The sequence below is a fragment of the Euprymna scolopes genome, chromosome 18 (genome assembly GCF_053919585.1).
Source record: "Euprymna scolopes isolate OS-2025 chromosome 18, ASM5391958v1, whole genome shotgun sequence".
Taxonomy (NCBI): domain Eukaryota; kingdom Metazoa; phylum Mollusca; class Cephalopoda; order Sepiida; family Sepiolidae; genus Euprymna; species Euprymna scolopes.
Genome location: NC_136499.1, coordinates 11,318,474 through 11,332,450, shown reverse-complemented (window position 1 = coordinate 11,332,450; position 13,977 = coordinate 11,318,474). Strand labels below are relative to the sequence as shown.

At 32.6% G+C, this 13,977-nt stretch overlaps 1 protein-coding gene across 1 annotated transcript; it reads left to right on the top strand.

Annotated features, from left to right (window-relative positions):
* Window positions 1–501: 501 nt before the first annotated feature.
* Window positions 502–11,330, top strand: LOC145297492 (small ribosomal subunit protein mS34-like). The gene is made up of 2 exons (XM_080143388.1): window positions 502–729; window positions 10,949–11,330. The coding sequence occupies exons 1-2, from the start codon at window positions 505–507 to the stop codon at window positions 11,285–11,287; spliced, it is 564 nt and encodes a 187-aa protein (XP_079999514.1). The 5' UTR covers window positions 502–504; the 3' UTR covers window positions 11,288–11,330.
* Window positions 11,331–13,977: the final 2,647 nt, after the last annotated feature.

Here is a 13,977-nt window from a genome sequence, read left to right as displayed (position 1 = left end):
TTTTGTTAGTTGTTGGGTCGATTGCCCCCAGACGACCGGCCCTACAACATTTTCTCTTTTGTTGAAATATAGTTTTCAAGCACACTGGTAACTACATTTGCAAGAACTTCTTGAATTAGCCCAATATTGGAAAGAAAGATAAAATATGTCACAGTTAGACTATACATATGTCATAGCCCAGTTGTAGGTGTTAAACAAAGCAAAGTTGGTTAATTAAAAGCGGAAAATAATAATTAGTCGAAGATTATCATAGTAGTCCCCATTGTCAAAGCTGACGATACTTGTTTAGTTTTCTTAAAACAGAATAATATTTGGTTATACATTAGCAAGTCTTATTTACATTGAAGATTTATTCTAAATGATCTGCGCTTAATTTTCCTACTCGTCAAAGTATGCAAATCTTTTCGGAATTTAAATTCCATCAATAATAGTAATTGTGCTTTTTCCAAGGGAGGTAACTGACATATAAGTTAAGGGAGATAATTATTTCCACAAAGGGAGGTAATGAACTCCCAAACTAAACAAATACACGCATCAACAAAAATGGTTGTCACACGTCTTGTCGGTCGTACAAATTTGGAATGGTCAGGTAAAACCTTGTACGAAATAGTCACTAACTTAAAAAATTATGGAGTTGGCAGAGTCGTCTATCGACACAGTTTTTTAACTCGATATCCAGAAAAAAGCTACTATCGCCTCACAGCGGTAACACCGTATTTAAATGACTTGGTAAGTTTCTTTTAACCGTGACCTTCTTCATGTATTATTTTTGATAACCTTTCAGGATTTTCTTTTTTTGTAATTGTTGAGTTGAAATCACAAAGACAATAACTCGCATCAAGTTGGCATTCTTGTTAAATACGACGAGAGAAAAAAATCATTAGATTTGTTTCGTACGCACGTTACGAAAATTGTTACTTCTGCAGGTTACGGGCAGCGAAAGCCATTCTTAACATGTGAGAAGGGCTTTGTTAAGTATTCTCTACCTAATCTATGCGAACAATTGAAATAAATTAATAGATAAAAATTAGTACAAAATTTGGCAAACCGGAAGAGTAATCGACCCTAAAAAGGAAATCTTTAATATCAAAAATTAAATTCGATCGAAGAGTAACATCGTTTGGTGTTGACTGTGTCGGCCGTCGGGTACTCTCCTGGTTTTATAATTAATTACAGCAGACCTGGATGAGACCCCCCCCCCTATTTTTTTCTGTTTTCTTTTTTTAAAAATAATTTTTGGTGCTAGTGCAGAGAGAGTGATCCGGACTGATCCGCGCTATTTTTAAAATCGTATTTCCAAGTTTAATTAAAGTTTTATTATATGTTTTTTTTTTTTTTTTTATTCAATTGTAAGGTTGAAATATAGAATAGGTACAAAACACCCTCCCCTCCCCATGTTAAGAATGGCTTTTTAAATAATAACGTTATTATTTACGTCTGGATCACTCTCTGTACTAGTACCCAATTTTTTCAGTGGATTATTATTTATGGACACTAATATACCATATCTCACAAAAAAGTCAATATTTAAATATTTGATCTAAGTAGATTTTTTTTTTTGTGGTTGAAAAATGATCTCTACCTAAAACAATAAACACATTTAAAAAAAAATCTATTATCGACAGTTTAAAGGCTTTAAAATCACATACGAATTTCTTGCTTTCACTGGGAGTATCACGTTGGATATATTTTTGTTTAAAAATTATTAACTAATAGATGGTGTGGTGATGCCACCGATTTCTTTGAAAGTGAAATTTTGGTGCTTGTATAGATTGGTGATCTTTTGAACTCGCGCGTCATCTCGAAATTAGTATAAATTCCAAAAATTAAAAACCATGAAGTAGAAGATGTGCTAGATGTATTCTTAACAAAAAAACAAAAAAACAAAAAAAAACAAACAAACAAAAAAAAAAAACATCCACAATTATGTTCTGAGATTTTTTTGTTAAAAGTCAAGGGAGATATATCAGTTTATCATACTGAACTGGTTGCACAACTCTTCCACGCTAAAACATACGATCAAACGCAATAATTTGATGAATTTTAGTTTCACTTGTAATTATTTTTCTACTGGATGATTTTTCATGATTTTTTAAATTAATACCAATTTCGACAATGACACCTAAGTACATAATAATATTTGCATCTGAAATGCGTTTGCTTAAAATATCACTAATCTACACACGCACCCATATTTTTAATTTGTAAGTAATTATTGACTAGCATTAAAATTCATAAACGAAAGTCGACGATGATACTTTAAGAATAGTAGTTCCTTCGAAAAAGTGCGCAATTAAGGGATGCGATCAGGAATGCCTCTTTTAGTCAAATGCTGTCGAAAACAACTGCAAGAATATGTAAATTAGATCTTTTGAGGGAGGCTGATGCATGAATAGCAATGAGATGAAGGTTTGGATAGACATAAGTTCCATGGCTATGGGAATGGCATTAGAAGTGAATGGAAGCATTCTGAAAGAATCTGTTCATTATGTCTGATAAATGATACTAAGTACATTAAGACAAACTTTGTGATAAAAAAAAATGTCAGAACTTCTTCACACCAGCCCCGTAATTCATACAAACTTTTAACTTAAACCGTAATTCGCACACCAACTCTCTTAGCTGTCAAAAACTCAAGTCCCTATCCTCTCTAATTTGTTCTTCTTATAGCCACTATTCCTCTCATATGTGAATTAATGCCACATATATACAAAAAAATCCATCTACAAAATTTTTTTTCTTTTTCCTTTCCTGATCCTGTCACTTGATAGGTTAAGCAGTTTATAAACAAATAACAATATTTCTTTTCTTTTTGGATATTACAAGTGTTACTTGTTTTCCCAAAGTTTAATAGCAGACTTGCAAAACAAGTTTTTTTTTTTATCCTGACCAACAGAAAAATATTAGTCCAACTAGATAAAACAGTCCCTCTGTTCCCAAAGGCCACTGAAAGCCAACTGTCTGCCTCAAATGTCCACCTCCCCTCGTCTGGAAGACCTGCTCTGATCAAGTTCTTATCTCCTAGAATCTTTTCACCTCCAACTGATTCTGTGCTTTTGTTAGTGATCACCATTCAACCACCCAGAGTTTGACCACTCCACTGAGGATAGCATCCATTATTTTCTAGTCATGGATGTTTATCTGCAGATGATCTCTGTATATTGCTTTTCTCACAAAGGTTGTCCCAGCATGATTTTTTCATTCAATGATGTACTTATTTTTTCAAACAAAGAAGATATTTTTTGTGTGGTCAGACTCCAGCCAGAGAGATTCTCAGTTCTCTGTCCCACCGCTCTCCTTTTTCTTTGACCAAAAAGCTATCGACTGCAACATCTGCCATTCATATGCACCATCAAAACATGCAACCTGATGCATTTTTACACATCACACTGTTGCTCTATACTCAGATGTGGTTGATTTGTCATATATTTTGGTGCCATCAGTGAATACGTACAGCATCTGGGTGGTCATTTATACAAACAGAAATTGGTCCAAGAATGCTATCTTAAGGGATCTCACTTTCACTGGGCAAAATTTCTTGACATTAAGGGATATTCTATACTCCCAAACATCAACTGCTTCTATAGATAGACATTATCTTTTATCAACATCATTTACTTGGATAGCAGCAATTAGTGGCTCTGATCATCTTTCTTCCTTCGTTGTGCTTAACCATCACTGTGGCATGCCTCGTCAATCGATTGGCCAAGTTTTGAGTTGCTGTAAGCAACATCATGTCCACAGACGGCTTGTATTCCTTCACCTGAATGTGTTCAACTCTTGATGTGACTTTTCTTTCTGATTTGATGCACACCTGCACCGTCTAATGTACAGTGATACAACACGTGCAGAATCGTTCTTCATTTGAATTTATAATGGGTGAACCAAGTAAGTTCATGCCTCATAACACAGCATCCAGTTGGTTTCAATTAATTGGTTGGCCATCATTATTCGGTCGTAGTCAACAAGTGTCATTCAACATTGTCCCATTTTGCTTTTATCTGGTTTTCTCACTAACGTCGCCACATAGTTGAATCCTAACACTTTCAGTTCCTTTCAGATCTTTATTACTGTCCTCCTACTGATGCTGCTGAAGTTTAGAATTTCCCTATTTATTCTTTCCGATATGCATCTTCCATAAGTATGAAGGTTTAATATTGATTTTAATTTGACATGTCTACAAAAAATAAATAGATCATTCCTATACAAAAAAGAACAAAAGAAAAGTAAGTAAAAGTTAGCCGCACCATTTGTATAAGAAAAAAACCTGCCATTGGCTAGGAAACATTAACTCATAGGATGAAATTAACAATGAATCTGATTGGTTAGCTCTTAAGTTAAAAAGAAAGTTATTGTGGAATTTTTAATTTTGATTTCATGTATTTTCAAATCAGTTTTCATTATGACACCATAACTCCATATTTCGTTTTAAAGAGCGTTTTTCACTTTATCTTATCGTTTAAATTACAATTATTTTAAAACAATTATGTCGTCTTTTCAGAATGTGGAATACAAGATGGAAAAAAAACAAATTTGCACGATTTTCTTATTTCAAGCTAGGCCGAAAAGCTGCTGAAATAGCTTCCAATATAAACAAAGCATTTGACCCAGGAACTACTACTGAATGCACTATACATTGGTGGTTTTAGAAATTTGGTGGTGGTAATGAATCTTGAAGATGATGACCGTAATGGTTGGCCATCCCATATTGATAAAGATCAATTAAAAACCTTAGTCAAAGCCAATCCACACACAACTGTTCGAGAACTTGCTTCTGAATTAGATGTAATGTATACAATGATTTCCAATCACTTGAGAAAGATTGGAAAGACAAAAAAAAACTTGGTAAATGGGTGCCTCATGAATTGAACTACAACCAAAAGGAACACCGTTATGAAGTGTCATCTTCTCTTCTTTTTACACAACAGAAATGATCCGTTTCTCAAATGGGTTGTGACTTGCCATGAAAGGTGGTTCCAATGGATGAAATACATCAGAAATTTCGGCAACAACACCCAGCATTAGTCAACACATAAGTCTCGGTTCTCCTCCACAACAATGCCTGACTGCACGTTGCTAAACCTACTCTGCAGAAGTTGAACGAATTGGCTATGAAACTCTGTGTCTCATCCGCCATACTCTTCCGACCTCTCACCTACCGACTACCACTTTTTCAATCATCTCGACAACTTTCCGTGTGAGAAATGCTTCAAAAACCCAAGTGATATAAAAAATTTCTTCGACTTCATCACCACCACCAGAATGCAAGATTTTTATGTTACTGGCATAAATGCACTTGTTTTGCATTAGCAAAAGTGTGATTCTGATGGTGCTTATTTTGATAAATAAATTTTTGTTTTAGCTGAAATATGTTTATCTGAATTTAAAAGTATAAAATCGCAAGAACTTTCTTGTCAACCCAATAGTTAGGCTAAATATCATATATATACTAGCTGTACCCGGTCACATGCTGTGGCTCAGTTTGTTAAAATGGAACACATTCCTCAAGAAAAATTGAATTTTGTATTGTTTATTCACTTTTATTATTTTTTGCAATATTTTTTATTGATAAAAGTTGTGTTTTTTTTCCCCCAAGAAAAGATGAATTTTTACCATAAATTGTTAGGTGAAAGGTTTTTTTTTTTTTTAAAGAAAGTTGGTAGTAAACGTTTCTTTTTGAAATTATGAAAAGAAAAGATGAATGCTTTATATGAACACTCTAAATAGTTAGGTGAAAGTAGAGAAAAGTTTTTTTTTTTTTCAAGAGAATGTCCAAATTATTTTTTTGTCAACAGATGTTAAGAAAATAAACAGAAAATGTACTCCCATCATTAATTATGCAAAAAAATAAAAATGCTGATTTAGTGTTTCAACATTTGAACAACATTCTGTTGAATCTGGTGATTGTCGGTTGAACCCTAACCATAATTGGAATCCGAAGGCGGGTTCCAATTCTGCATGAGTACCATTCTTTTTAATTTTGTCTTTTGTTCAATTTTCTGAGTGGGCTATCAGCGATTGCAAACTAACAAATTTAATTAAAATGCAAAAAATTCAACAATTAAATGATTTTAATAAGTGCTCTGTAAATCAATCCCCCTTATTGGAAACACTTAAGGGAAGGACGAAACCAAATTATTGCCAGTATGTTTGGGGGAGGTTCTATTTTTTCTTTTTTTTATTTCCAATATTTTAAGCAGATTTGACACTCAGCTACCAGATTTTTATGGGTTGCTTGGTTTCTAATATAACATAAGTAGATCTAGATGTTTATAACTTATGGTGAAACTTGCGGAATCTGCACTGTTTTACGGTTGTTGTAAAAATGGAAGGAAACTTAAATTTCGCTCCGTTCTAATCGATTTTTTTTTTAATTGTGCCCCCCCCCTCCCCCGCAAACGAATATAATCAAAATAATAACAATCAACGATTGTACTTTATATATATAAAACACAAAATATTTAAACAAAAAAAAAAATTATTAATGAAAGGGAAATAATTCCATTTTTAAACGAAAAAAGTCAGTTTGGTATATCTTTTTGTTATTTTTACATAAGTCCAACTTACCGTCCACATTGGAAATGTTGACATTTATAGGTTGTTGGGTATATTTACAATGGATAAATACTCCAATCTACCCATGTTAAGAATGGCTTCCCGAATAGACACCCCTAACCGCCCCATGTTAAGAATGGCTTTTGGAATAGACACCCCTAACCTTGTCAGCATACCCGAAAACCTATAAAAATTGACATGTCGAATGTGCGAACGATGAGTTGGACGTAATGTAAAAATTTACTCAAGTTAAAAGGGAACAAAATTAAATTTCTGTTCCATTTTTACAACAACTGTAAAGCAGAGCATTCTCTGCAAATTTTACTTAACTTAGTGTATTAATGCTAATTTTTTTTTGGCAGATTTGCCATTTAGTTGTACAAATAACCCCAAACCCTGTTATCAAAAAAGGGACACATTTGGTCGACACTGGTGGGTGTATATATCGTAAACAGAAGTTTGTTTATATTTACGTGATTATTGAAAATGTAATCCTGTGATTCAAATGTAATTTAAAATTAACCATGTTGTTTAACAAATAATAAAATAAAGAAATAATGCAAGATGAAGTTTTAAAATGATTAAATATATTTTATTTTATAATTTAAAAATAAAAACATTGAACAATATAAATAAAATGTTGGTTTTGTTCTCGAAAAGAAATAATGAAAGATGAAGTTAAATATTGAATTCTTGTGGCGACACATCATCATATGGATTCGAGAACGATATAAAATGTAAAATCAAATCAAAATCTTATTTGTATTGTTCAATGTTTTAAATTATAAAATAAAAAGTTTTAAATTATAAAATAAAAAGTTTTAAATTATAAAATAAAACACATTTAATCATTTTAAAACTTAATTTTTCATTTCTTTTTTATGTGTTAACCAACGTATTATTTGTATTGTTTAATGTTTTAAATTTTTAATTATACAATAAAAATTAAAAATTATAAAAGAAAACACATTTAATCCTTTTATTTGAACATTATGATTAATCTAACATAAATTATATGTAAACAAACTTCTTTATATATACCGATGACGACCCAAAGTGTTCCCTTTTTTGATAACAGGGTTGGAGACTATTTGTTCAACTAAATGGCAAATCTGCCATTTTTTTTTTTTTTTTTAAAGTAAAAATAATATTTAGGTTTGGATATAAATTCCTAAACTCATTTCACACTAAATAATTTAGGTGACTGAAATAGGAATCTAATTGAATCTTTAATTTCCTGAATAGTAAAAAGATGATCCACAATGGTCGATTTGCTGCTCATATCCATTTTTCACTGAATATTTGAGAGGAAAACGACCACATGTGGTTAATTTAAATTAAATTTCAATCACATGGTTACATTATCAATAATCATATGATTAAATCCATTTAAAATTTACCCATATTATAAACACATTCTGTTTACATTAAGTGAGACGACGGCCTACCATGGTGAGATCAAAAGTTCCTTTTAGTGATGTCATGTGACGGTAGGCGGTAATAAAAATGTCCCCAAATAAAAAATGGCTACATTGTTACAAAGAAAACCACCTATTAAAGAAAAATTAAGTATTATGTTATAATTAAAAAGAGATATATAAAAACACGCATGGTACAGTGAACATATTATACCAAAATGTCGAAGCAATTGGTCCAGTGGGTTATTTAGACTATTAATAATGAACAAACCAAGAATTACATTTATATATATATATATATATATATATATATATATATATAAAATCAATAAGTAAAAATGAAGTTTACAAGCCCAAACTTCTGTCAACTTAAAGCAAATATAAATATTAATATTTATATAGTAATCTCAATCAAATAAAAAAGCTCAATACAACCAAAATAGTAAACAGAGCTTGTCATAAAAGAACACAATTTAAGACTGTAAATCATATTTTAAATTTGTTTGATAGGATACTCAAATAAGAAATATTAAAATCTCCTTAATCTTCAGAATTTCAAGGAAATTCATTCTTATCCTGTAAAATATAATTTACAGTCTGAAATTGTATTCTTATATAATATATGTATATTGTATGCAAAATCCGATCCCACATTTTGCTAATTCCTACCTTCTGATGAGAAGGAAAGTATTTCTTTGAAACTCCACGGATTAAAGACTATCTACTTAGTGTTTCCTTTTCAGATTAAATGTTTTTAACTCTTTTTCAAAGTATTTTATAACATGTTTTTTTTTTTTTTTTTTAACTATTTGCTTATATATATATATATATATATATATATATGTGTGTTAGGAGGATTAATCGAAATTGGAACTTTTTGGGGTATCAGAATTGGTATTGAAATCGAGGAAATTTGAGTCGCATTTCTGATTCCAAAATGATTCTTTTATTTTTTCCTGATAATTATAAAGAAACAAATATTTATTTATTTATCAGAAGTTTGATTTTTTATAACATGAAAGTCAGGGACATGCAACCAGGATTTCTGTGTCCAATTGAATTATTTTATTGGCAAGTTATGTCACACAAAATAAATAACCAAGAGTTCACTTACCTTAGGAAACCCTTTGAAATCCTCAGTTATTTTAGCACCTAGGTGAGAAAAGTCAATATGATCCCCCCCCCCCCCGAGTTCAGTTGAATTAAAAAATTAAAACCGCTAAGAAGTTTTATTTAAAATTTTTCTGACGCCAACCTGGTCTTGTGTTGTATAGAGTGGTCATCTTTGAAATAATCCTATGTTTTTATTGCATTTTAAAAAATTTTTTGTTGCTGCAAGTGAAAAATACATAAAAATCTCCTGAGTTTATCAAAACTTGGATAAAATACGTAAAAATATGATGAATAGGATGAACGGTTAGAAACTTATTAAATTATAAAAAAGAAATTATATCTACATTTAAAATCATCTCCTCAATGAGATTTTACTTTTTTAGATGATTAGGTGTGAACACGCTGAAAAAGAAAACAAATAATATAGAATTTAGTTGCACATACAAATTTAGCATAAAATGATCCCCTATTTCTGGGCCATCCTAATTTTTAAGGCAGTTAATCAAATTTTTTAACCACTAACCTTAGGTCTGACCGATAAAGTCATAAAACCACTTGTAATCGCTTTATTTTTTCACATTACCACCCAGACTTAGGGTTTGTACTAAGAAAAAATTGTGTTTTGTATGATTATTCACAATGACATATTTTATAGTAAATTTTGATCAGGAACATTGATCAAGGTTTTAAAACAAACAAAATTGATCAAGGTTTTAAAACAAACAAAATTGATCAAGGTTTTAAAACAAAACAAAATTGACTACATCCTTAAAATGCTTTCTGGCCCGAAAGGATGATCATTTTCTGTTAACTTTATATGCAAAAGCAAATTTTTATTAATATTTTTTTTTAGGCCGTTTACACATAAACACTTGAAAAAATGAAGAATCACATTTTTATTTTCTCGTGGATTAGCATAAGTTACAGAATTCGAATTATAATTTTATTTCTTTCATAATAAAAAGTTATGATTGTAAATTGGCAAAAAAAGGAAAACAAGTTGTCATAATTTGTTATCACACTCTTCAGCACATCCAGATACTTGTTGACTTTCAAGATGACTTTGAAGATGTGAGGTGGCATGATGTGGCCCTCACTTGAAACCACACCAAAGATCATAACCGTGACTGGAAACTTTGTTTTCATCATCCTTGGCACACCCCTGTTATTCGTTGCAATCCAGCAATGCATAATTAGGGTGTTGGCAATGGTCCTGTTGTCATAAAATGGATTGGTAGAGAGTATGAATTATACAGCAGTACATCTCCAATCTCGCTCGTTGAACATTGTGTCATTTTAAGACATGATAGAAGGCTCCTATTGCTCTTGAGATTTGTACATAACTGGCCAACTAGTAGTTGGTTTGCAGCAAAGAAATAAAACCGGTTGTCATCAAATGGAAATGGAATCAGGTTGTCTTTTCTAGGGCGACAATTTTATCGTTCCACCCTGTATTTTGATAATAATTATTTAATTCTTATCCGCATGTGTATATGTTTCATCTTTGTGGAATCTCCAGTATGGAGATAATTGTTCAAACTGCTCACATGATTTGAATCATGGAACGCAAGTCATTTTTTAATCGATTCTAAGCATTCTAGCCAATGAAGCCAGTTAGAATCGTTATTTGACGGCTAGAGAAATAAACGCTGTTTATGTCAAATCAGATGAACAAATGCACAAAGATTTTTTGGGTCAAAGTGGGACCTCCTAAAATATTGGGGAATCTGAGCTAGAGATAACCACTTGAGATACTACCTCCACATTCTGGATTTGATCGGATTATGTTTTTGTTGTTTTTTTTTTGTTTTTATGTAAAATAAAAATTGCATGTAACTTTTTTTTTTTCTTTTAAATTTCAGAAACGCACACAAGGAGTGGCTTACGGCATAAAAGTGTTCCGGGGCAAACAATTTGATAATGAACGTTTAATCGAGGCTGGTAACAAAAGAGATTGGCGGCTAGTTCCCATTGAAGAGGAAGAAGAGTTTTGTCGGCTCACTGAAACTGATGTAAGACCAGAGAGAATCGTGCCAAAATTTGCTTCATTCCCTCCGTTACTTGAAACAATAGTACGCGAGGAAATGCTTAGGAATGGGAAGATTCCACCCGAAAAATTCTATATCCCTCTACGAATTGCAAAGAGTCAATTTTCCACTCCAGTGACACAGTCAAACGAGTTATTGTCAGATAATTTGTAAATAAAGTATATTTTGTAAAAAAAACAAAACAATAAAAAAAATGTTTCCATTTGTTTAATTTGAAAACAGAAAAAAAAAAAAATGTTACCAAAGGCAAGATAAGTCACTCTTCTGCTTATTTGGATAAGTTTTGTGTATTTTAACATATTTAAAAACTTTTATTCGATTCAAAAAACAATTAGTTGGTAAGTTAAACTGACAACAATATGTCATCTTCATAGTGTCAATAAAGGCTCAAAACTCGAAAACAAAACAAAATACTGAAAGAAATCCACCCAATAAGTGTCATCATGACATTTATTGGGTGAATTTCTTTCAGTATTTGTTTTGTTTTCATGATTTAAACAATTATCAAGACTTACCAATTGAATCTCTGATTGATGTCGGCCATCTTGTTGTCATTTTAACTTGCCACTACTTCTTTTTTGAACTGAATAAAAGCTTTAAAATAAGTTAAAACACACAAAACTTATCCAGTTAGGTAAAAGAACTTATTTTGTCTTTGGTAGCTTTTATTTGTTATTAGCTTGGGTACCCGGCGTTGCCCAGGTGTTTGTAGGTGTGTGTTGAGCAAAAAAACAATAAATAAATGAAAGTGGTAGTAGGCAGGCAGGCTCGAACCTGTACCGCGAAGGAGGAAAAGAATGTGAAAAAAAAACGTGATGTCTTTGCTATTGCACCCATCACCAAACTGGAATCATACCGATCTTGTGAAAGTCCGTCGCCTCTGTCAAAAGTTTTTGTGAGGCATACAAACATACATACATACATACATACATTTAAATAGACAGGTGAGATTTCTTATTTGTTATGAATTTGAATTTTTCATGCTTTTTTTTTTCCACTTCACTTCACTCCAAACAAAATAGACTGCCACTGAGATGTAAGGGGGTTACTGTGAATTAGGAGTCAGATTAATAGGAGCATCCTAAGTGGGAAGCTGTGCAACAAGATTACATTTAAATTTCTGCATTTTCGTACAGCAGATACAAACAGGAAGGAGACAGGGAATTCCAAAGGCAAACAATGAGGAAAAAACCTACTAGAGTAAAAGGCTTCAAATTTGGAGATCTCTACTATGAAGAGGTGGGCTTTTGCTGCTAGTCGGGTTTGTCGGATATTTATTTTGAGGAGACACAAGTGCAGCAAGTTCATTGGGAGCACATTCCATTAGAATGCTTATAAATAAAAGCAAAGTAATGCAACATTGTATTGATGAGACAGGGTTTGAGCTTGGTTGACAGTGTGGAGCCTATTAGATTAGAAACTCTTTATTTAAACTCTGTCCAAGGGAGAGGAACATGGTTAGAGCACCAGCCTAGATTTGCTAACAATGCTCCACACATGAACAAACGGTGATTTTGTAGAGATATAGGATCTATTATTCTCATCTTTATTAGTTGTTTTTCACAACGTTTCGGCCAACTATTCCTCAGGCCTTCGTCAGGTGGTAACCACAACGGATAGGAACTTTAAATCTCCTAACTGCATTCTCAGCCATCACTGCCATCTGTAGTTGTCGTCTCACCACGTTTTGTTGTTGTTTTTCACGTGGCGCAGTTGTTGAATCTCTACTGTTCCAGATGAGTATTGTCTGAAGATAGCGGTTTCAATCCTACCCAAAGCCGGCCAGAGGCTTAATTGGCCAAAACGTGGTGAGACGACAACAACTATGGATGGCAGTGATTGCTGAGAATGCAGTTAGGAGATTCAAAGTTCCTATCCATCGCGGTTACTACCTGACGAAGGCCAGAGGAATAGTTGGCCGAAATGTTGTGAAACAACAACTAATAAGGATGAGAATAAGAGTCCGCAATAAATAAATTATTATCATAATTATCCTCATTATTATTAGTAATTATTATTATTATTATTATCATCATTCGTGTTATTATTATTATCGTCATCAGTGATTGCTCACTGACAATAAGTTATATTTTCTGGGATCTGAGCGAAGACAAATGTCCTTAGGTTTCCAGCACTCTCAACTTTCTCGATGACTATTGCAAATCATTGCGTTACTGCAAGAGATGTTTACCATTCATTTCTTGTTGATAAGAACCGTCGACTTTATCTGAGATTTGAGTGGAAATAAACTTTCCCATTGTTTCAGTACTTTACTCTTCCGGTTGAGGTTTTCGCTTCTTGGTCCTCCTTCCATCTTCCTTGCAAGCATTTTGCTGTAGTCGTGGTGGTGCTGATTGTATTTAGTTTTGATAGTGATATCTCCATGCAAACATATCCAATGTCTAGCACCATGGTCCACCACACCTTTCTGTCACACTATCATCATTATTATCATTGTCATTATTATCATTGTCATTATTATCAGTGATTGCTCACTGGTAATAACAAGGGGTATTTTCTGTTTTCTGAGTGAGAACAAATATACTTAGATTTCCAGCACTCTTAAGATTATATTGAAATGAACAAATGAGTGTTTCCCTAAACAGATAAGTCCTCATTGAGACACAAAGACACAGAAAATAACACATCTAACATAAACGCAATCGCCTCTCATACATGTTGGTTTATGTGTTCACCTGTGTCTGTGCGCCATGTATAAATTTGACCATTAGCTACCAGCAACAGTGCAGTTAACAAGTCAGCAGTGTCAAGTAGAGCGGTTTGTCAGCGTCGTTGGTCATCAGCAGCACAGTTGACAACTACGATGCAAGGACTGCTATCTT